Raw genomic sequence first — 25,463 nt, forward strand, 5'->3', positions numbered from 1 at the left:
CCCAGGACGGGGTGAACTTTGACTCTTTTGTCTCTTTGCACAGTAACTCCATCTGACTCCAGCAGCAACGGCAGCGGCGGCGGCGGCAGCAGCAGCAGCAGCAGCCGCCCCAACACAGATCTGTTTTCCAGCCCCGCGTCAACATGGAGATAACAGACCACCCACTGCCAGAGCATGGCTTATCCCCCAGCCTGCCAGAGCCTCTGATCAGGTAACATTACAGGTGTGTGTGTGTGTGTGTGTGTGAGCAGTGCAAAGATGAGATCCTGCATGAGGAGCGGTTTCATGTGCAGAGTAGACTGTGTCAGAGTACAGTGTGTGTACTGTGTGAGCAGGTGTGAGTCCAGTTGTGTAGTGAAAAGGGAAATGATGTGTTGACGATGTATTTAAGAGAATACAAAAGCACATGATTTTTTGCCGAAATCTGCCGAAAGGGTGTAGGTTAAAGCAAGGCTTATACACACCTATATATATATATATATGTTAGAGATGTAACGATTAATCGTAAGGCAGTTAAAAATCGATTCATAGGTATCACGGTTGATATCGATTTTCTGAAACTTGAATCGCAGTACTTTTTTTTCTATCCACAAGTGTAGGCGGCGGGCGGAGTCTGCTAATACTTTCTTTCTGGCCGCCTTCTACTCTTAAATATGTTAATAAATGATTCATTACCCCTTAAGCACCAAAAGAATATCTGTAATATTACTTGAATCTCTGTAAAAGTCACGTTTTTCTATTAGCTCTGTCTGCTAGCATAGCTTCTCTTCTTCACTGCAAGATATCTGCATGCCAACCAACCACTGTATTACCAGCGCCCTCTGCTGGTCCAAACAAATATGACGTAAATCATTGCAATCACGGTTTTTTTTTTTTTTTAAAGTCCAATTGTTAAGGCACAAAATACATTTTCAGTTGCACTTTTAAAAGAAAAATAACTATTATGCAGTTTTGCATTGTTTATTTTAGAACCAGAATTTAAATTAATAGGCTTCATTTTCATTTGTATTATTCCTTTATTTATTTCATTCTAGATTTATTGTTAGTTAAATTGCATTGTTTTGAATTGTTTATCAAGGAATTCTTTTGACAATGAAAAATAAAAGGAAAATAGTACCGTATTTTCTAGTTTTTTTCCAAAAAAAAAAAATTTGTCTACAGTCCCATTTTGTAAAATAAATCGTGAGAGAATCGTATCGTGAACCCAGTATCGTGAATCGAATCGTATCGGGAGTTGAGTGAATCGTTACATCCCTAATATATATATATGTAGTTATCTGATTTCTTAATCAGAAAATTGAAGCTACTGTGAAGTTGCTGTTGCACTTTTGCTTAAACATGGGTTATAGCTTGAAATAGTTGAATGACAGAGTCTCATTTACTTTTTATTTTGGGATTAAAAATATCTGAGTTTTTTTTTTTTGGCAAAATCACCCAGCCCTACTGTCTATGGTTAGGGTCTAACATCCAACCATTATTGATTATTGCAAAAAAAAAAAAGAGCCATCAGGCTGATATATAACGCAGGATACAGAGAAAACACAAATTATTTATTCTTTAAAACACCAAATTTAAAACTCACAGATTTCATCCAACTCAAAACTGTCCAAATGATATATAAAGCAAGTAATGGTGCACCTCCAAAAGGGTTGCAGAAAATATTTTTAGAGAGAGAAGGGGAATATACTGTAATTGAAGAGGAAAACTAAAATGAAACAAAACTCAAATTTTTCTTTAAAAGATCTGAGATTTTTTTTTTAGGCAAAATCTTCCAGCTCTAATAGGAGGGTTAACAAAAAACACAAAACTAACGACAAAACACAAATGCTTTAGTACCAATTAATCAAAATATAACCATTTACCAATGCCTTTCGCTTCATCATTAATGTGCATAATATAGCTATAATTTCAATTTTCAGCAGTCTATTTTGAGTTGTGGTTATTTTTCTGTTTTTTTTAAACCTCAGGGAAGCAAACGTCGACATCGCTCTGACTTCACACAAACACTCAGCCCATCCTGCCCGTCGCACCAGCCTCCCTGAGCGAGTGCTCGGCTGGTGCGGTGGCACCCCGACTGAGCTCAACCTTTTGGTGCTGCTGCAGTGGGGGAAAAAAAAAAACCCCCACAAGGGCAGACTGACAGCTCCACGCAAGTGAGTCCGTACTGGCATCGACACAGCACTGCTGCTCTGCCAGAGTCACTGCTGAAGCGTGCACAATTTGGCAGGGATGTGAGTTCGTATGTAAGAGAGGAAACTGCTCACTAACAGAGACATAGAAACAGCTCATTGCAATGAAGTTCTTCTATCCATTCATCCTTTTGCAACCACAGTAGCTTTTTACTCTAACCACTTATTACCACACAACATGCAGACCGTCAGTCATTTATTCAACAGTGTGCACAAAATGTTCATTTAGGAAAACACACAATGTGCTCTGGATCTTGTACTTCTTTGCGTGCGCGTGTGTGTGTGTGTGTGTGTGTGTGTGTGCGTGTGCTTTGGGTGGTTAACACCAGCTGTATTGGCTCGCTCTTTCTCTCAGCAGGTTCACACCGAGGCTAATGTAGCGCTAGCTCCGCCTGACCTCAGAGGTTATTGTTGTTGCCGTGCCAATGCGTGTGTGGTTGTGAGTGTGTGTGTGTGTGTATGTGTCTAACAAGACACCCCTGCAGGGTCTGCACTGACCCAGCTGCTGCAACCTCACAGACTGGCATGTACGCACACACCCTTGCACGCACACATCCACATACACACACACAATAGTCTAGACCTGCACTGGTCCCAGTGTTCATCTCCTGAACCTTTCGATCAGACACAAAAACAGCAACATTTAACAGCTCATCAAGAGTACACGTGCTTCTGGTAATTGTATCTTTATGAGGTCTCCATGATGTAATATTTAAAATTGATGTAGACTATATGAGTGTTTCTCAAATAGGGGTACGTGATGACACCACAGGGGGTACTTGAGAGAGAGAAAGAGAGAGAGAGAGAGGGGATAATTAACAAATACAGGGTCAGTCGTGGTCCCACCCCAGGCATGATATGACCAGAAATGATAAAAACTATAAATAGAAATCTATTCAGGAGCCACCAAAATCGTGTTTTTAAACCTTGGGGTCGGGTACCCATGTGGAGTCGCCTGGAATTTCAGAAAAATGTAAATAGATATTTGACATTTTTGAATGATTATTCTTTTTTAAAATTAAATCAACACACAATCTTAAACAACAGTATTTCTATACTTTCACTTTGTGAAATATAAATCTAGTTCAACTAAAATGCAGTTAAAATAATATATATCTGAGCTCAAACATGATCAAAAACTGATTCTTTGGGGTTGCCAGAAAATCTTGATATTAAAATCGGATCATGATCCAAAAAAGGTTGGGAACCACTGCCGTTTCATTCCACTTATTTACAAAATGATATTCTTTAAAATGTGTGCTTTCACTCGTTCATTCCATCATTATGCTCTATGGTTGTTTTAAAATAGTTTTCTATGCAAAATGTTGTAGTTGGACAAAGGGAGGGGGGGGGTACTAGGATCCAGAAAAATGAGAAAAAAAAGTTTGAGAAGCACTGGACTATACTGCCAAAAGTGAATCATTATCCAATTACAATTTCATTTAGCAGACGCTATTACCCAACACAAGCTGTTAGGGTTAAAGGACTTGCTCAACATCCCACAGTGATGGCTTAGGTTGGTTTTGAACCTCTGACCGTCTGACTACCAGACCACTTAATTATTTGTTACGTGACCAATGCCCTCATCCTTGGACAACCTTCCACCAGAAGGTCTAGGAATGCGTTTGTGGGAATATGAACTGATCTTTAAGTGCTAATTTTGTGATCAGGCACTGATGTTGGACAAAAAGGGTCCAGCCCAAAGCTGGTGTATCAGGCCAAGCACAGTCAAGTACCAATACTTTTGGTAATGCACTCTCTAGTTTTTTCATCACACACACCCTCATTTAAACATGTGCAGTGCTCCATGCTTGTTCTTCCCTATAATGTGCCTTAATGGAGCACAGCTTCTCTGGTTGGGCCTCCCTGGGCCGTCCTGCTATTACATGTGAATGGGTTGGCATATGGCCTTTATGGCTGCACTGTTCTCTCTACAAGTCCCTGCAGAGAGAGAAGGAGAGCATTTGGGCTGTCGCTGAGGTAACTTTCAAAAGTAGCTCGGTTTGAGTGTGTGTGCAAGCACGTCTGTTTGTACGTGCAGTATTTGTGTACTTGTGTAGGAGAGGGTGGGAAGTAGTAAGGGGGGGGGGGTTACAGGGAGCGTTAAATGAAGCAATTAATAAAATCATTTTCTACCCGGCTAAGGAGATAACAGCTTGGCACAGAACCACAAACCCATCAACGCAACCCCCCCCACCACCACCACCACCACTCATTTTAGCTTAAGGAAGGCCCACACCGCTTCTCCTGATGGACCGCTCGCACACACACACACACACACACACACACACACACAGAAGGAGAGAGCGAGAGAGGGAATGAGAGAGAGAGAGAACTCTTCTGAGAATTCTATTTTTTTTTAGCTTGAAACACTAGAGGGCAGTGTGTAACTGCCATCAAACTAGTGGACACACACATACACACGCACACTCAACCATACACGCAAACACAGAAAGAGAGAAATAGGGAGAGCACAAAGCAACCTGCATCACTGAACACAACAAACAAAGCCAGGAGGAAAAACACGGCACATGCGCACATACACGCACATGCACACGCTCGCGCACACACACACACACACACACACACACACACACACACACACACACACACACACACACACACACACACACACACACACACACATACACTGCACACTCATTGTCATTCCTTTCTTGCATTCCGGAGACAGCGATGGTGGCAGCCATGGCTCTCTTGCTAGCTCATGGTGCAAAGCTAAAAAAACCCAAAAACGTGTCAGATCGGCGATGCAAATATATATTATCTGGGTTTTTTTTCTCCCCCAAGGACAGATGAGAAATCCTGACAGACATTTAGGAACATGGGGTGGGTATTAAATAATTTTAACGACCACGCCGACCACTGTAACAAGGATTTGGGCAGCAGATTTGCAGTATCATTGTTTGAACGTCACACAGGTCACACATTCGATGAGAAGAAGAAACAATGAGTCAAGGAGTCTAGCTATGAATGGCATGCCCTCTCCTAAACAATGATCTGAACACGTGTGAAAGCACAGAAACTGTATGCACAGTAATGGTTTAGATCTAAGAGGGCAGTACTTTTCAGTTATTAGAATTGTGACACCTTTTGCTGATGACATAGTGCTATTGATTGCTCTGGTTTTTCCTACTAATTCACTTGAGTGTGTTGAGTGGGAAGGCATTAACAAGTTGTAGGACTTTGGCCACTCCTGCATTTAAACCAAGCACAGATCATCCTAATCATGGCAGGGGATTAGTCTAATTCAACAAGCCAACTTTCACAGATACACATTATCTAATTCAGAGGTTCTCAACCTTTTCAGGTCAGGACCCCCAAAATAAATGTACTTGAAGGTGGTTGAACATAGACATGAACACTGAAGAACAGTCATGTGGAGACAGAGTCATCTATAAGGGGGAATAAAGGGGAGAAGTTTTTGGGGGACCATCCATAAAGTCAGCAAAATGATGGTCCATTGTTCTATGAATCTGTGATAACCACATTTATTTATTTATCTGCATAAAATCCACCGTTATCCAGGAAGTTTATTATTATTTGTGCCCCACATACAGTAGTCATCTTAAAGATGTAAATCCTTGTTTAATCAGAAATAAAATGGGTTAAAAGTGACCAAAAATGTAATGAAGGTAATAAAATGGGGCTTTAAAAACCACAGAAATCGGTTAAAACTTGCAAATTAGAGCAGCTAAAAATGGACAGAAAAGGGTTCAAAGTATTCAAAGTGGAATAATTTGTTTAAACTGGCAAATATTGGGCATGACAAACTGTGAATGTGGTTAAATTGGCAAAAATAAGTCTGAAATATGGTGAAAAGAGGTTAAAAGTTTCAATAATGGGTCAACATAGGTAACATTAGGTGAGAAAAGTGGTGAAAAGGGTTTATAAGTCCCCAAAATGTCTTAAAAGTGGAAGAAATGTGCAGGAAAGGCATTGAAATATGTGGGAGTAATGTCACAAAAATGCATTAAAAGAAGTAAAAATATGGCAAGAAAAAGTGATTAAAACAGGTTAAAATATGACAAGTTTGGTGTAGTTGCAGAAAAATGGTAAAAATAAACAAAGATGGGCTCAAATTATTACTGAACAGATAAAAATGATGGTGATGAGTAGCTTTCAGCCAAAAAAAAAAAAGAGCGAGAAAGCATTCTTTTCAGATACTAAAGCTACATTCCAATCACTGTTAAAGTGAAGTGACTGATACCAATGTGGCATGGCTGAGTCGAACAGTGCCAAAGGCTGACAAAAGAGAGGGAAAACATTTGCTGAGAAGTGCCTGTCATTCCTGAGTGTCTGTCATTCAAGGAGATTTGGTAGGTATCGCTTTTTGTCAGTGTCCTTTCAAGGATAAGCAGCGATAAGAGTAAAAGACCACCATCTTTTCAATGGTTTCACGAGTAAAAACTTGTCACTGCTCTTTTCTAAGAAATGAATCCTTCAGTGTATCTCCTAAACTTCTAACCTCCCATTCAATGCAAACAGAGAAATGAAACAATTGCACAGATTATCGGTGTTTCAGTGTTTCACTATGAGACGCAGCAGTAACCTGAACACTGAGGTTTAATGTTCGTAGCAGGGATGACAAACATCACCACAGACTGTTAGAATCAGTCCACGACAGACTCCTGCCTCCTCTTTGGCACAAATAAAAACCCACTTGGCATATTTGTTTCTTTGTAACGCTGACCAGAGTACACCTGGAGATGTGTTTCACCTTTGACGAATAAATCACCAAGAACAGATGTCTCCCTAATTCGCTGCGTGCTCGCCATGTGTCAACACTGAACAGGTTCTTAAACTTGTCTTTGATACCTGGATTGCTTGTGCTTGAATGTATAATCAAACCTAATCCTCTTGTTGTGCTTTGTGGCGTTGTCCCTGAAGAGCTGCAATTACCTTCACTAAAACACCCAGCCTTTGACTTTGGATTCTTATTTATTTATTTCATTATGTTCTAAAGATGCAGCACTTCAAATACAGGGAATTGATAAATATATGCATTATGAATATGAATATTCATTCTTTTTCTCTATTATTATTACCTACACCTGTCTTCCCTTTCTGCTTCTCCTCTTGTCGTTTTACTTACTTTGGGTTGTGATGCTGAGTGGAATAGGATCATATCCCAGATCCATACATTTACTGATACTTCTATCAATATTCCACTTGTCCACATCAGGTTCATTGTGTTGGCTATCTTTCTGGTTCCACCATTGGCTCTTTCTGTACAGTCCAACCAAGTAGGGGTGGACTGGCCATCTGGCATACCGGGCATCGTCCCGGTGGGCCGATCCGGCTAGTTTTGATGAGCGAGTGGAGGTAGCCATGGTAATAGGTGGCCAAAAATTATCCAAAAGGGGCTAAAAGGTAGCAAGAAAAGAGTTTAAAGTGACTAAAATGGGCCAAAAGCAGTCACGAGTTTCTAAATAATGGGCAAATAAAGAGGAACTATGTCATATGTGAAGGCAAAGGGTAGCTTTAATGAGCAAAACGGGAGAAAACAATAGTGAAAAAGGGCAAAATGTGGAACAAAATAAGGCAAAATGTAGGAAAAAAGGAAACAAGTGGTGTTTATTGGGCAAAAGTTAGCTCATTGGGATGAAAAGTGACAAAAGGTACCTCAAGTCTGGAAAAAGTGTCAGAATTTTTTGAAAAGGGGCAAAACTGGAACACAGGAAGTTGCAAAATGGCCAAAGCAAATAAGTAAAAAGAGGTGCTCGGCCATGGGGGGGTGGCCTGGGACTCCTTGGCCCCCACTCTTTCTGCTGGCCTGACAGCATCTGCGGGCCCGGGACGGCTCCTGGTTTTTGCAGTAGCGGTTTTTACACATACACTGGTCTACGATGCACTGGCACGCCTTGGGATGTGGGATAAAACTCGTACTGGGCTTAATCTTAGACACGTTGATCCCAAATACCTGCTTTAGGTACTACCACTGACTCTTTCCCCCTGTCCACAGTCACCACCATTATAGCTCAGCTTCACACTTGTCACCAGACTGGCTTGATTACACAACACAATAAGCACAATATGTTCTAATACAATTTCACATCTCACTCTCATTTTAAAATAATCTATTCTTCCCCACCCTTTCTATTTCCTGCCTTGAGTCTCTCCTCCCTGCTCCCTTCCCCCTCCCCCAGCACCCCCTCACCTAGGTGTAACACTGCTCTCCCTTTTTATATCCTCCCTATAATAAAATGTTTCTTAGGGAGGGCTGGTGATGGTCACAATTAAGCAATAAAATAAATACATTTATTTCACTGCAAAAAGAGAGACAAAAAAAAAAAAGCAAAAGTGCTATGGAAACACCTTTTCCGCAAATACACGTCACAGAACGTGACGTATCTGGTCACATGACCACTTCTCTCCGAGTAAACATGACGTGGTACGTGTGAACAGAAGAGGAGACCGAGACATTTCTTAGCATTATACTTATTACTACATTATTACTGCCATATTGGGCGTGAAACAACAAAGGAATATGGAGTGATATAAGGATGTTTGGAGCTTTCACGGGAACTACGAGGCTCCTGCCCAAAACAGCCTTTAATAGAAACACGTTCAAAGTGCAATTATACTTTGTCAACATTTAAAAATATTGCTTTTATTTTGCAAAAATCTGTTCTGGAAACCCAGCTACTGATTTAAAAACGGCTTCTACATGGTGTCTGCTGATAATGTAGTGGGCCGGTCTGGACACAACATTTTTGTCCCAGTCCACCCCTGTTCCCTAGTCTGTTGTTCCTCACATACCACTATCTGCGAGAAACCACCTTGGGATCTAATTTCAATACCCACCGATCCTGTTCAGGGATTGTTGAACACAAACCTCGCACACAGAGATACACAATCACAGCTACACGTTATGAACTCATTAGGTAACAGATTACATACATGTTTTTGGTCAGTGGGAGCAGCTGGAGCATCCTGAAAAACCAATATTATAACATGTAAACTCTCCACAGAGACCAGTGGGAGTGAACGCAAAACTTCTTGTTTTGAGGCAGTGACGCCACTTATTGGCCTACAAATAAGCCAAATAATACAAATTGAGAATAAAAGAAAAAAAGAAAACACATACACGTGTCACTAAAGTAGTGTTTAAAGAAAATTGCATTCATTTCAATTCAAAAAATGTATCTGCTTCCTCCACAGCGGAAGTGTTATTTTTAGTTGATGGGAAACATACAATTTGATCTCGGGTGATGCAAACAACATGACATACTAACATAAATAACAACAAATCTAAGCTTTTTCTTTTGTTTTTGTGCAAATAAGTTAAAGAGCATTCTGAACATGACTACATTTGTTATTAAAATATCTTCTTTTTTTTAAATTGCATGTGTGCATTACAACACTACTAACTTTTAGATCAGGGTGGATCAACAAAAGCACAACACATTTAATCACAGGAAACATCAAGTGAACAATGTAGTAATTTCCTTTGTCATTCAACCATTTGAATTATTTCACATTTACAAACATTTCTACATTTGCAGAAAAATCCTGTGCTGACTCACCACACCATACAAACTAAAGCGAGACCTGTGAAGGAACAGTGTGTTGTGTTATCACTCTACCTTGTGAATGTACTACATGTAAAAACTAAAATAAATACAATAAATAAATCACATTAAAGCTGCTGGGGAGGATTCCAAACATTTTTTAAACGGTACCTTTATTCAATCCAAAAGTTGTTCTCATGCACTACTGATGTCATTGCGACACCAAAAACACTGTCAAAGTGAGATTCTTGATGTTTTCTTGGATTCAATGTTGCGTGAGAACAATGGCCGATGTTGATATTTTAGCCTTTAGCGCACGAATATAGACGAAACGTATTGTCTCGCAGCGTGACATCATGACAAGGGGAATGCCATAAACCACCAAGAATAACAATGAATTAAAAACACTTCCTACATTTCAGAAATGTAACTTTAAACTTTCTACGAGATTCCCAACCCCACAATGCAATGCACGAAACTTTTTCAAAGTTAACGTCACATGACCATTTGTCAACAAACTTAAAAGCAGCAATTTAAATCTTTGACATTTCCTTATGTGTACATTTTCCAGTTTTTTGAAAGAAATACCTTCGATTTATTGTTCAATGAGACCGACACTATGTGTTATAAAGCATGCTATCATCCCCATTAGCTTTAAGTTTAGCAGGCTGAGAGAAATAATGTTGTTTTGGACTTAAGCTAAATAGCTAACTGCTAGCAGAAAGTAATGGACACCCTGAACATGCTGCAGTCCATTATGGGCTAACATAGTGTTTCTCAAATGGGGGTACGTGTACCCCTAGGGGTACACAATTGCAGTTCAGAGAAAGAGAGAGTGAGAGAGAGGAAAATTAACAAATAATGTCTGTCTTGGTCCCAGGCTTGATATGACCGGAAATGATAAAAACTATAGAATAAATTCATGTAAAAGCCAAACTTCTTTCTTCACACCACTTATTGGCCAACAAATAAGCCAAATAATACAATAGTCATCAACATCCCCAGCCAAAAAAAAAAAACGGAACAAGGAAAACAACTCCAGAAAAAAACAATTGTGCGCTTCTCATTTTCGAATTTCATCAAGGTATTGATACCCAGAAGCCACACACCAAATATGGTTATCCTATTTTAAACAGTTTCTGAGAAAGGGTGTCTTTAATTCGGACGGACGAACGCACGGACGGACGGAGCTCAAACCTATACCCCCTCCTTTTTTGTGGCAGGGGATAAAAAATACCACTATACAAAAAGTCTGCTAGCTTCATGCTAATGTCTATGGAAAACCCATGTATATGCTCATGCTAACATTTACCGCGGTCGGCGCTGATTTATATAACACACCGTTTATGCTAAACTTTCACAAACACAGTTTTAGGAGTGTTATCAAACAGTACACTTAAACATACTCACAAGGATATGTTTTTTTCAAGACAAAAATACAAGAACTTAGTAGATACCAGTAGGCCATGGGCTTTCAAGATGGCGACTTCTGACTGCTACGACAACAGTGTTAGGTCAAAACACACAAACTCATCCAGAGTAAAGAAAAACGGAACAAGGGCAATAACCAGCAAGGTATTGATACCCTGAAGCCACACACTGAATTTGATTATTCTATGTTAAACAGTTTCTGTGAAAAGCTGTCCCCTTAAACTTGGACAGACGGACGCATGGAGCTCAACCTATATCCTCCTTCCTTTGTGGCGGGGGATAACAATCACATGCACGTGTTACTATAGTGGTGTTTAAAAAAAAACAACATAAGCCTGAGTTTACATTAAAAATGACAATAACAAAGTGAAATATTATATATTCATTTTATCAATCATTTATTTATTTATTTATTTATTTATCCACAGAAGCCACTAGAATCAACATTTTTCAACCTTGGGGTCGCCTGAAATTTTAAGTTTTTTAATTATCATAATTAATTTCAAATGAAAACAACACACAATCTTAAACAACACATATATATACTTTCATTTTGTGATATTAGTTTGAACTAAAATGCAGTTAAAACAAATATCAGAACTCAAACATGATTAAATGATCAAAAAACATTTCTAGAAAAAAATGTCTTTTGGGGTCACCAGAAATTCCTGTCATCAAAATTCAACCATGATCCAAAAAAGGTTGGGAACCAATGCACAAAAACACTGTTTTATTTCACTTATTTACAAAATGAGATTCTTTAAAATGTGTGTTATCACTCGTTCATTCCCTCATTATGCTCTATGGTTGTTTTTAAATAGTTTTCTAAGCAAAATGTTGTAGTTGGACAAAGGGGGGACTTGGGTTCAGAAATACTTGAGTACTTAAGTCAAAAAAGTTTGAGAACCACTAGTCGAACACACACCCAGAGGGAGACAAACTGGGCGCCAACAGCACGGTGATGTGATTTCATGACTCCAGCATTAAAAGGCAGCAACCCAATCACTAAACCAAGTGACCCTCATTCAAAATCCTTCAAAATCATTGTCCACTCATCTGACATGTCAGTATTGACATCCCTCGAGTGCATTTAGAATAGGAGTGCATTCTCCACAACAACGAGAAGGAAGGTAAATCTGCCTCCCACTTCACTAGAATGAATGAGAGCATTGCAGGATAAGTAGCCTGCACTTTGAGCATGGACCGCAGCCATTAGTTCACTGGGAGAAGGATGTCAGTGACCTAAAGCAGGAAAAGGTGTGTGTGTGTGTGCGCTTTAATCTGAAGCTCATGATGAAATGCTGCTGTTGTGTGTGAGACGCCGATTGTAAAGTTGCGCACGCTAAAATAAGCCGAAACATTTTGCAACATTTAGCAACAAACCACGTGTAAAAAAAACACGCATTTTTTTGTTACTTTTGACCAGATTTACAGCAATAGTTGTGATATTTACTTTTCTCGTAAAAATATAATGTCGTATATCTTAAATCTAAATATTAAATCTAAATATTTAGCTAAGATGCAAATTCACCAGAAGTACCAAAATGAAAGCTCATTGACAAAACAATAGATGGAACATATTTATATTTAACATTTAGCATTTATATTTACCATTTGAGATTTATATTTAACATTTGAGATTAATATTTAACATTTAGCGTTTAGATTTAACATTTCAATTGAAATGTAATATTTAGATTTAACATTTAAGATTTATATTTAACATTTAGCGTTTAAATTTAACATTTCAATTGAAATGTAATATTTAGATTTAACATTTAGATTTAGATTCAACACTTAGATTTAACATTGACATTATATATGAATGATAATTTTTTTTCACAAATATTGCTGTAAATCTGGTCAAAAGAAAACGTAGTTTGTTGCTAAATGTTGCAAAAAGTTGCTGGTTATTCTAGGATGGGCAACTTTACAATCGGTGCCCCATAGTTGTGGCAATACGTTTATGAAGTTGCAGAGAACATTTAGTCTTTGCTGTTGAATTTTGTGCAGGTTTGCTCTGTATGTCTGCATTAATTGTTGGATTTGAGTCCATAAAAAAAATGAAGAGCAAAGGAACAAAAAGAACATGCAGCTTCCTTTGTTTCCTCAGCCTGTCTGTCTGTCTGTCTGTCTGTTATGCACACAGTCTATTTTTGGAAAGAAATGTCACTCACGCAACAGCGTCAGATAGCTTTTTCCCTGGACTGCTCACTGCTCATACATCATTAACATTCTCCACGACCTGACACGCACAACACACACACATGGACACACACACACACGCACGGACACACACACACACACACGGACACACTCTATCACACCACACAGAATGCTGTCAATCAACCAGATGAAGGGGAAAAAAAAGTGACAAATGGAAATACAACCTCGCATTATACATACTTAGACGTCAGGCATACAAAATGTTTCACGAGAGGAAATATGTGTAACATGCTGACAGCTCTCAGTGTGTTTACGAATGTTTACTAATTTATTCCAACAAAGGACAATTGTTTTTAAGACAGACGTTAGCCAGACTTTTGTCAACTAATCATTTAATCTGTTGATTACTTACTTTTTTAACAGAAAAAGCATTTTAAAATTTAAATTCATTTTGAAACGTCACCAAGTGTCCAGGTTGTTTTGTAGCCAATCACACTAAAAGTATTACGTTACACCACAGTTATGGACAGTCCCATCAACAAGGGTGTGTATGGAGTGTGTGAGGAAGATGATGCCCTAAAACCTTTCTGGATTTGTGTCAGAATTCAATCCGAAGATTTTAAAATCCAAGTTAAAGACACTAATTTTTCTCTACTGTCTAAAAAGCGAAGGAGATTTAAAATCATTTCATTGTTGATTTAATGTTTTTAGTGTTCATCTCAAAAACTCTGTTTAATAATGTCATGGTCCTATTGATTTTTAAACTGTGTGATGTTTTCTGTCTTTTTAATCATGTAAAGCACATTGAATTACCTTGAGTATGAAATGTACTATACAAATAAATGTGCCTTGTCACGACACAGGATGCTTGGATCTTCTAAAAATGTTCAATACAAAGTTTAAGTAGGTAAGTGCAAGTTCGTTGAATTGTTTCAATTGTTAACACCTAAATGGGTTAAGTTAATGAATTAGATGAACACAATTGATTTAATTGACATGGACTTGTTCATTAAATTGTTCTCAAATTCTCGAATTGGGTTTTTCGGCTGGGGTTGCTAGGAGACAGTGTGACAAAGCTTTCCGGTGAATATTTAACTTGTACTATGATGTAGTGACCAACTGGTGACATGTAGGTGGCAACAGAGCACCTTTGGATGAGAGATCACCCGTGATGGTCAGAGCTCAGAGGGAGAGGAAAGGAGTTTAAGAGACAGAAAATGGCGTTGATGCTGAAGTTCCCAGCAGCTCACACTTGAGAGAGCATGTATGGAACTAAGTGGACTATTGAGAGTGTCTCGATGGTGAGATAAAACAATCAAAAAAATGGGGCAAACGGAGGAAGTTGCGTGTGTGGAGACTGACGGGGGGGAAGACTTGGAGGAAGGCCAAAATACAGTAAGAAATCCATTCAATTCTGACATAAAAAGCAAAATAATAATAATGTTGCCATCAAAAGCCTGGTCTCAGAGTTGTTTTTGTAGTTTTATAAAAGGAAACCAATGTTGAGGTGTCACTAAAGCAAAAAAAAATGCTTCAAAATCACCGATAGATTTTTTCAGAAAAAGACGATTTTTCTCAGCTTTTTGTCACAAACTGGCGATTTGTGTGAAACTTGCCTCTATTCAACTGCTGATTACAGAAGAACAAAACAAGCTAGAAACAAAATTAATTCTTCTGATGCAATTAGAGACTTTAATCTTTCTTTAATTCCAATTCAGAATTCAGATTGTCATAGTACAAAATATTCTGTGGGTCTTTAAGAATTAGTCAAAATGCTCTAAAATGGCTGGCACTGAATGAGTTAAAATGAAGGTAAGTCAACTTAAAGTTTTCAGTTTTTCCAAGTTAATAATTTGTATAACGTCACAGTAAAGTACAGCTCCTTCCTAACTTGATGCTGTCTTCTTTTTTCTTTCATTCTGTACCCTTGAGGCTGCAGCACTGCCTTGCTCAAGGGCCCATAGCAATGAGCAATTTAGCATAGTAATTTATGTGCAAAAGGACCAACTCCAAGTGAAAGTATATGAATATGAAATCAGACCTTTGTCCATATAGTGTATGTGACGTCTATCTGATGTTTATAGGGTTGATTTGGAAGACGAGGACAACTGTTTCAACATAGGGTGTTCTCCCTTTTCTTACATCTGCCCTTTGTCTTAAGAAAGGGAAACTCCGGGCTCATTTCTCAGATGTTGACAGTTGTTTTTGTTGTTTTTTGATATAAACCGTATAAGCTATTTCCCTGTTCCCCAACTATGAAAACCAGCTGCTGGGTGTAGCTTTGTTTATCAGATTGGAAAAGAGGAGGGGGAAAAACTCATTCGGAGTGTGCTTCTAGTTTACTGTGTGTCAAAGTGTCATTTGATGCATGTGAGTGTGTGTTCATGAAACAGAGAGACAGAGAAAGTGATCTCGACCGCCTTCCAGACAGTTTCCAGAGGCGTGAAGACAAGTCTGTTGTCCAACAAACAACAAACTGACCACCACGTACACTGGCAAACTCTGGCATTTTATTTCTTGGAAATGTATGTGTTAAGCATCAAACAAGAGCACCAGGAGTTTACAACTCGAGCGTGGACATGTGGGACGAATACAGAGAGACAGAGAAGGGAACACATCTGGACGGGGATTAGGACAGCTAAAGAGGCTAAAAAAGGAGGAGGAGACAGAAGGAGAGGCTTAGCGGCAGCTGAGGGAGGGGCATGTGTAATGCTTAGAGATGATTTATGGCGGGGGGTTGGTCTAGGGATGTGGTTTGAAAGTGTGACACTTTTCTTACTTGAAAGAAGCCTGGGGGCATGGGTCCTCCTGGCATGCCATCGTTGGGTGGCATGTTGCCCATCACTGGACTTGGGGCAGCGGCAGCACTCTGAAAAACAAACAATAACACAAAGTCAACTCAGTGTTACCGTCCTAATGAATAACGAGATAAAACTCACATCAAGGAGATGATAAAAAGATCCAACACTTTGTTATTTATTTGAAAACTTTAAATACAACCAGGGCCAAATGTGGGTAAAAATGAACTTTGATGGGTAACATAGTAGAGTTACTAGCCATTTTGGCTGGTGAAGAATCTGTTTGAAACGACAGGCTCAAGAAACGATGCAACAGATTGGCCTTTTTTCCACCAAAAAATTTGAGGGTTTTTGTGTGTGTTTAGACTTTAAAACGTAATGTATATCTGGCAGCCCTGCTGCTTGTTTTGATTCTATATTTCCCATGAACACTATGCCGTGACGTGACAATTGGCTACGTGCTTACGTTAGAGTGATTGTTGGTTCGTTATCAGAGAAGTTAAATGGAATGAAGAGGCTAAATTAGATAGGAACAAACATGTGGAGATATTTATCAGGTGTAGAGTTCCTACGCAAAGATCCAGCAGCTACTGAGCATATGCAGAGTAGCACAGACTCTGAAGATTACATTTCACACATAATCTTTATCATTTGTTCACCTTTAAAATGTGCACTACACAGTTTGTGGGGAGTGGGATTTGTTAACAGTTGAAGAGTATGTATGTTAATAAAACATTTTTTCTCTAAAGTACATGTAATTCTTAGTACTGATTACTCCTATTCTTTCTAACTTCAAACAGCGTTCCAGAGATCCAATTTTCATCTGAGTTAAGTTTGTTTATTAAGTTATGAGAATGTACTTTATAAAAGGTTCACTTCTCCGACACACCCAAAGTTCCATATTGCACCTTTTAGGCATTGTTCCAACATTGTTTTTAAATTAAATTTATATATTTTAATGTAATTCTGCAATCAACTAAATTAAAAACTATATAACTCATTGACTGCCAAAGACGTCTATAGACCTGAATTGTGTTTTTCAGCTGGGGTTGCTAGGAGACAGTGTGAGGAAGCTCTCCTGTGAATATCTAACTTGTACAATTATGTAGTGATCAACTGGTGACATGTAGGTGGCAGCAGAGCACCTTTGGATGGGAGATCATCCGTGATGGACAGAGCTCAGAGGGAGAGGAAAGGAGTTTAAAAACAGAAAATGGTGCTACGAGAGTTGATGCTGAAGTTCCCAGCAGCTCACAGCAGCGCACACTCGACCAGAGCATGTGTGGAACTAAGTGGACTACTGAGAATGTCGCGATTGGTGAGAGAAAACGATCAAAAAACTAGGCAAGCGGTGACTCAGCGACACTCGGAGTGTCCGGGAGAAGGAGGAAGTTGCGCTGTGGAGAATGACGGTGGGAGAGACATGGAGGAAGGCCAAAATACAGTAAGAAATCCATTCAACTCTGACCCAGATAGCAAATTAATAATAATTTTGCCATCAAAAGCCTGGTCTCAGTGTTGTTTTTGTAGTTTTATAGAAGGAAACTAATGTTGAGGGGTCACTAACCCAAATAGAACTAACAACAGCTGGATTAACCTTGACGTAGAGACAAAACAAGCTGCAAACTTGTGTGTCCAAAAGAGACATTCCCGAGTGGTGACATTATGGATGAAAAGGGAAAAAACCTTCCAAACACCTTCGAAAGAGGAACTATTCTTGAACTGGAGGAATGCTAACAACGTCTGGCAGGGAACAAGGCCAACATGAACAACGATAGAGAGGAGGAGGAATAAAAACAAGACAACACTGACTACAGATGAGAATACACAAAAAAGGACTGTTCAGAACAACTCAAGAATGTTTGACCAGAGAGACATGTAAACCCATGTAAATTTGCGATGGTAAAACAGGGGACGGGACTCAGATAAGCAAACTGCTTCTCTCGTCTCCTTTTTCGGCATGTACAAAAAAAAAAAAAAAAAAATGTAAAAAAAAAAAGTGAATGTAACCATGTCGGAAATAAACTGAATAAATAAAAAAATAAAATAAATAAAAAAAAAAAATGCTTCAAAGTCACTCATGGATTTTTTCAGAAAAAGCCGTTTTTCTCAGATTTCAGATTGTCATAGTACAAAATATTCTGTGGGTCTTAAAAAAATCAGTGAAAATCATCTAAAATGCCTGGCAATATGGCTGCTCTGAAAAGGGCTGGCAGTGAATGAGTTAAAAAAAAAAACATAAACGTTTAAATCTATACTGTGGCTCATAATGTAGTTTATTTACGCTGGTGGAAAATCTGATTGGCTGGTAACTTTAAGAATCCACTAGCCATGCTGGTTAGTGATCTAATAAGTTCATTTAAAGCCCTGAATACAACGATTTGGAATCAGTGGAAATCCTTAAACCCTCAGTGAGAACATGCAAACTCTGCACAGAAAGACTGGTCTTGCTTGGAGAAAGCATGGAAAAACAACAGTAAATGAGTATTATGAGCTATGATTTACAGCAGCCCTTCTTTCAGCATGCAGCCCCTGTTTAAACAAATCCCTTCTTTACAGTATTTCCTTCATCTCTCCACTCAATTATAATGATTTCCAACTTTAGGAAGAAGACAGATGTGACACTCGCTGCACTGGGTTCCTTCAGAGGCAGTGAAGCTGACAGTCACTGTTGCATTGTGGGAGCTTGACATTCACACATGGCTGGAAAAATACCAGGGAAGTTAGAAAGTGAGTAACTTCAGAGGTGGACTAAAGTGAACCAAAACTTTACTGAGAGAGAGAGAACCTGAATAGTTAAAGGCTACTAATTATGAACAAATGTTACAATGATCTAAAACAGTGGTCTAATCTTTTTTGTCCCGTGTACCCCCTTTGCATTTTTGTCAAATCATGTGAACCCCCTCTTCATATCATCAGTACCCTCTCCATAGTTTAACAGCGGGTTCTCCTAAACCTATCAATGTGTCTTAAACATTGGTTCCCGATAGGCTTAATCTACAAATTCAAAACAATGAGTGTAATTCAACCTGGATTTTTTTTATTTTTTTTAATTACCAATGCAACTTTTATGTAATTACTTCAATGGTAAGAAAATGTGGCCTCCGATGTAAAATGTAGCTAATTATTTTCTCCTATTGTCAAAAGTTTGATAAAATGGCCTCGACAGCATAAACTAATCCTCTTTCAATAAATTACAAGAAAATATAGTATTTTTTTAGCACTAGTGCTGTTCATTTGTGGTGAATTTGTCTAAAAAATAGCCTAAAAAGGAACTAGTATACGTATATTATTATACAATTATTTTTATATGAATTGTTAAATCTTCCTGAGTACCCCTTGCTAGGTGTGTGACAATATCTCGATACGGTGATATATCGCAATATTTTTTTGCACGATTGATTATCGAAATGCTCACACTAAGTATCAATTAAAAAAATTACATATATATTTATATATATATATATATATATATATATGTGTGTATATAAATGTGCAAAGTATTTTGTCAATATGCCAATACATTGTACTGGAATATTGCACTATAATGGTGTCACTGGTAAGAAAAACCCTATTTTTTGTTTACAGAAAGCACTATTGGAGATACTTATTCGTTTACATTGATATGTTGACACTTATTTACAGAAATGTTGCCCTAAAATAGTGTCACTGTTCATAGGACACTTTTCAATTTATTGTCTTTCAGAGATATAAAATAAAAATTGTATTTTTCACTTTTTTTTTGTTATGTCATAGATTATCGTAGATTGATTTCTGACCAATATATCGATAATCGCAGTATCGTCATATTGTGAGATAATTGTTATTGTGAGCCTTGTATCGCGAATCATATCGTATCGTGAGGTACCCAGAGGTTCCCACCCCTAGTCAGAATATATTGATATTTTTGTTCACTAATAAAGACAAATAATTGTTGTTTTTTACTATTCTTATTGGTTTTGTTTGTTTGTGTTATTTACAGTTTACTTTCTTGTTACTTGCACATGTTTGAAAAAAGCAATAACAAAAAAAAAAGATGTGATCATGTGCTTTTACACATTGATCACATCAAACCAGCTTGTGTGTATTTATAAACATTAATACATCCCATATCAGGGTGAAAAATGCCAATTGAATCTTTAAAAAATGCCTAAAATCTTATCCTGTACCAAAATCATGTCATTTTGTTGACTAAAACTAGACTATAACTGAAATAATCCTGATGACTACATTTAAAACTAAGTTGCATTTTAGTCAAAAGACTATGACTAAAACTAAAATCCAAATGAACACTGCTGACAGTTAAAAGATTTCATTGTGTCGGTATTTCTGATATGTTCTGATGAAATAAAGCTTTTATTTTTCAGGACAATGACGAGGTGGAGAACATCAAACACGCCGACTACAGTTTCACTCACTCCCAATGTTTACACTCAAACCCTCAGAGCCGTTAGACTCACTGAACACACACACACACACACACACACACACACACACACACACACAGTATATGCAGTAACGAGGGTGTGAATCTGTTTCACCCTAAACATCGATGAAAACATCACAATAACTTGTACTTTAGAATCAGAAAGTGGAGAAAGAGAGAAGTGTAAGCAGAGGAGATGAGTAGCTTCCTCCACAGGTGGAAGGAGGTTAGACAGAGTAGAAAGGGCTGCTGAAGAGGCTTCCTTTTCCCTCAAAGGTTCATAACAGAGCTGTGGCCGTTCCTCTTAGCGCTACAAGCGGATGTTAACAAAGAGTTGAAGCCAAGAGCAACAACCAAAGCACTGAAGCTGAAAATCAACACCAAAGGTCCCATGTCATGCTATTTTTCACCCATCTCCATTTGTTCTAAGAACCCCAAAAACATAGTATTTCAGGTTCATTTTCCCAAACTTGAAAAGTCACTTTTTGAGCAACTCTACAAACAGGCTGATTTGCGGCCTACTTATGCATATTCATAAGTGGGCGTGTCTATAGACGGGACACTGACTTCCCTGCATGTCTCGCTCTGTTAAAAGGGGGAACAGTAATCACCAAAGCAAATTTATTTATACTATCCACACACAGTTGTGATTGCTTTCTGCCAAAAAACTGCATATTACAGTAAAACACATTTACATGTCACTATTTACATGTCAATAACGGCAGAGAGCTTCCTGGAGGCGTGGCTTCTCCAGCTCAGTGTGGAACGCATCATCAAATTGGAGCAAGGCCCTGGAGTAAGAAAGGAGCAAATCACCCTCTAACGAACGATTGAGGGAATCAGTGAAATAAACACTTTGGGCATGTGTATGAAGCCCTAATAGCACTTTTATCATGTTTAAAGCACAGAAAAGTCAATTTAGCTTCACATCAACCCTTTAATATCGCATGATTGCAGTAATTTTTTTTATGTTGAACTTAAAATTCATTCAAAAATCCTAAATTTTTGTCAAATTATTACATAATAATTCCTTTAATTCAATAGAAATTGGTCACCAAATCTAGGAAATTCAAAGTGAAGATTATGTTGGGACTGATATCTGTCACTTATTGCTTGGATATAGTCGGTTTCTTTCATATTTTGCTAAACATCGCAATATAAGTTGCGATATATCATGATATCAATAACTACAAATTTCACCTTTACAAGTACAAAATGGTATGAAATACAATTCATTGTGAGAACAAGTAAATGGTACCTAACTGTAATTCATGTACCATTATGAAAAACAAGTGGTATGTTTAAAAAACTGTCAAAATACATTTTTCAAAAATGTTTGAAAAAAAAAAAAAGTCGCCAAATACATCAACAAACGTGTCCAGTATGTTTCATGAAAATAAAGTGCAATCAACAACCAGCTAAAATGCATTGAGGAGTGAGGTAGTTCAACAAGGTCTGATGGTGCGTGACCGGGCATTTACGTGCTATGCATATGTTAGCACAATTAAACATGATTCTAAAAAAAAACCAAAAAAAAAACCGATTTGGACATTTTTTTGGATCGATACGATAACCGCGCTGTAAAATATTGCGATATATCACCAAAACCTTTTTTTTCTTACACTCTTAATAAATAATATAGATATTTACACATTTAATGTTTAACGAGCTGAGGCAAATCTGCAGGAATTAATGAATGAACATGAAGAATGGAAAAGAGGATAGAGTGAGAATAGAAAAGAGAAGATGGGTGGATGGATGCAGGACATCTCTGTGTGAGGAGGACGCGTGAATGGAAGGGCGTGTGCGTGTGTGTGCGTGTGCGTGTGTGTGTGTGCTGGGGTGTGTATGTGTGGCTGCCTGCCTCAGCCAGCCAACGATGCTCCTCAGTACTCAGGTGAAGCAGCAGCAAAAGGCCCCCTTCTCCTAGTTGCCATGACAACCCCGACCTCAGCTCTGGCTCTCCAGTGCCCATTAAAACCCTCAGGCCGTCAATCATCAGCATGGCCAGGGAGAGATACAGAGGAAGAGAGAAAAGAGAGAGTGAGAAGTATAGAGGAAGAAAAAGAGAGACAAGAAAACGGAGAAAAGAAAGAGACATGGAGTTAAAAGCTGCCTGTGGCTTTTTGATAGCTGCCCTGTCTGCCTCTGCTATCTCTTCGCTTTCCTCTGCCTGCACACAAACAAGCCCGATACACAGTAACCTGCTCAATGTTAACGTCCCTTTCCTCCATCACAATATAACCAGCTCTTAATGGAAGCCAAAGTCACATATCATGACATCATTTAGTCAGTCATATTAACAAAAAAAGGAGCAAGGGGTTTTAAATAATTAACCCTGCGTGACTGTCCAATACCTTGGGCTGTATTTAAATGGCTTAAAGTGTGGTGAGGAGTTGATAACGTGTGATAAAAAAAAATTAAAAAAAAGCTATTGTGTATTAACTCTAATAGAAGCTTTTTTCAATGTAGACAGATGATTAGTTGCAGACTACTCAGTCAAAATGAGATTTGCATTACTTCTTAAATAAATACTTAAATAAAAAAAACAATCAGAAATGTCATACAGAACAGCTGATCAGCTGTCATACTTGGCCAGAATCTGTCTGTATATTCACTGCCTGTACAGGGAGCTTCACTTCACCTCTAAATATCTCTAAGCCATGAAACCATACAGTATGCTTGTTATTATATAAAGTATGCTATCTCAATTTTAAACCGTGTGCCAGAATGAAGAGTCTAACCATGGCCATTTTGGCTTTTTCTCCCTTTCTCCACCTGATAACACTGATTTTCATGCAGAGGGTGCAAACTTCTAACTCACATGTGTCAAACTCAAGTCCCGGGGACCATCCTTTAGACCATCCAATTCGGCCCGCAGGAAAAAGTAAAAATTCAATTAAATTCAACTTTATTTATATAGCGCAAATTACAACAAAGTAATCTCAAAGCACTTAACAAAAAAAAAAAAATAGAGTCCATCGTAAGGAAGAAAGAATCCCACAAGATCCACATGAACATGCATTTAGCGACAGTGGGAAGAAAAAACTCCCTCTTATTTATAGGAAGAAATAAATGAAAAAAATAATCATTGCATAAAATATCAAACATTTAGGTGTGGCTATCTTTGTTCCTCCAATTACACAAATGTATTAAAATGAAAAAATATGTGCAGGAGATTTTGCGTCAATATCACAACTGCAACCCTTTTTTATTGGATATTGTGGAAATAACTCTTAATTTTATTGGTTACAAAAATCAAGGATTTTTTAAGTGTTGATCTGGATATTGTCAGTGCCTTTCAAACTGAAATGAAGTGAAAACCAGTGTTAAAATTGTTCTTTATTAACTAACTCATCTGCAACCCACTTGAGCTCAAACTGTTGTGTATTAGGCCCCTGAGTAAAAATGAGTTTGACACCCCTGTTCTAACTCAATAACACTCACTTCTCTTCTTTGGTTTTGATTGAGTTTGCCATTTCTTTTTCTTTTTTTTAAAAACAAAACATATTGTGTGCATTGAAAGGTTTAAGTCTTGCATGCCTAACTCTCATTGCAAGCTGTTAAACGCAGTGGTTAGATGCTTTGGTGGCAGTGATACATGTATTTGCTCTCCTGCCAAATGCTATATGAGATACATAGCACTCTCAGATCTGTCACATCTTCACAGTACACATAAAGAAGTAAATAGTAAGATTAGCTTAGCACAAACACAAGGAAGTGCTTGTGAGGCTCAGATAGGGAGAAATTGTGTTATTCATTGACAAAAAGGAATGAGGAACATCTCTAAATGTATGTTTTTGTTGTCAGTATGTAGCGCTTCCTCACTTTATTTAAAATCGGGGCCCAACATGACACGGAAACGCCTTACATGCATGTTTTGGGACAAATTCACATATTAAACAGAAAATGTATCCACTCAATGTCCAGTAAGTGTAACAAACGGATGAATGTGTCAAATTCTGCACAAAATCTCGTGAATGAAAATGAATTCATAGCTTCATCTGAAGTGTGTTTTTAATGTTTTATGATGAAAAAGTGGTTCAGATTATTATGACTACATTTGAATCTGAAGAGGTACTAGTGCAAAGACGGACATTACAAATCCAATCACATGGCTGCCCGGGGTTTTGGGCAAAACGTGAGGGTCATTCACCAAAATGAAAGGTTTCACAAATTATGTTTTGAGATCATATAGAGTATTTCCTTAGTATTTTCCTCATGAAATGGAGGACTCAGGGTGTAGCAGCGTGGCTTTTTCAAAGCTTCTACATGACCTACTGTACATGGCTAATTTTTTCAGCACATTTTTGAAATATATGATACAAAGTGACAATAAATCATGTTTTAAATACAGAAATTTGTAGTCCGCCCCCAAAAAACACCTGAGATTTACATAAAATATAAAGCCAATTCTCAGTAAAGAAGGCTATAAAGGCTGGAATAATTTAACTAATGTATGGACATCATCTGCAGCAAGTTTGGTGATAATAGCAATCTTGTGTTGCTTGCTAATATGTAAAACAATATTAACAGTAATTAACTCTATTAACCCTATTCAGCATGTTTGGTATGATTTCAGGAGGTTTAATAGCGAGTAAAGTCATCTAAATAGGGAAAGACGATGAAAGTGTAAAGGAAATAATAATAATACATCAATGTTATGTAGGGCTTTTTTGGACACTCAAAGATGCTTTACAGAATCAAGGGATTATTCTTTCACTCCACAGTTAGTGGTGGTAAGCTACTATTGTAGCCACAACTGCCCTGGGGCAGACTGACGAAAGCAAGGCTGCCATCAGCCCCTCCGACCACCACTAACACTCACTCAAACACTACATTCATACTAGGCAATGTGGGTGCAGTGCCTTGCCTAAGGACACAATGACAGATACCACTCTCTGTCCCCCACTGTGGCACC

General features: G+C 38.2%; 1 protein-coding gene across 4 annotated transcripts in view; it reads right to left on the bottom strand.

Moving 5' to 3' along the window:
* ssbp4 (single stranded DNA binding protein 4) overlaps positions 1-25,463 on the bottom strand; it is a 144,865-nt gene that overhangs the window by 26,604 nt on the left and 92,798 nt on the right. For all 4 annotated transcript variants that reach the window (XM_028444412.1, XM_028444415.1, XM_028444413.1 and 1 more), the window contains exon 5: positions 16,098-16,187. In XM_028444412.1, the coding sequence (XP_028300213.1) occupies positions 16,098-16,187 (90 nt within the window). The remainder of the gene's footprint in view (positions 1-16,097; positions 16,188-25,463) is intronic.

The sequence above is a fragment of the Gouania willdenowi genome, chromosome 4, assembly GCF_900634775.1.
Source record: "Gouania willdenowi chromosome 4, fGouWil2.1, whole genome shotgun sequence".
In the NCBI taxonomy this organism is placed as follows: domain Eukaryota; kingdom Metazoa; phylum Chordata; class Actinopteri; order Blenniiformes; family Gobiesocidae; genus Gouania; species Gouania willdenowi.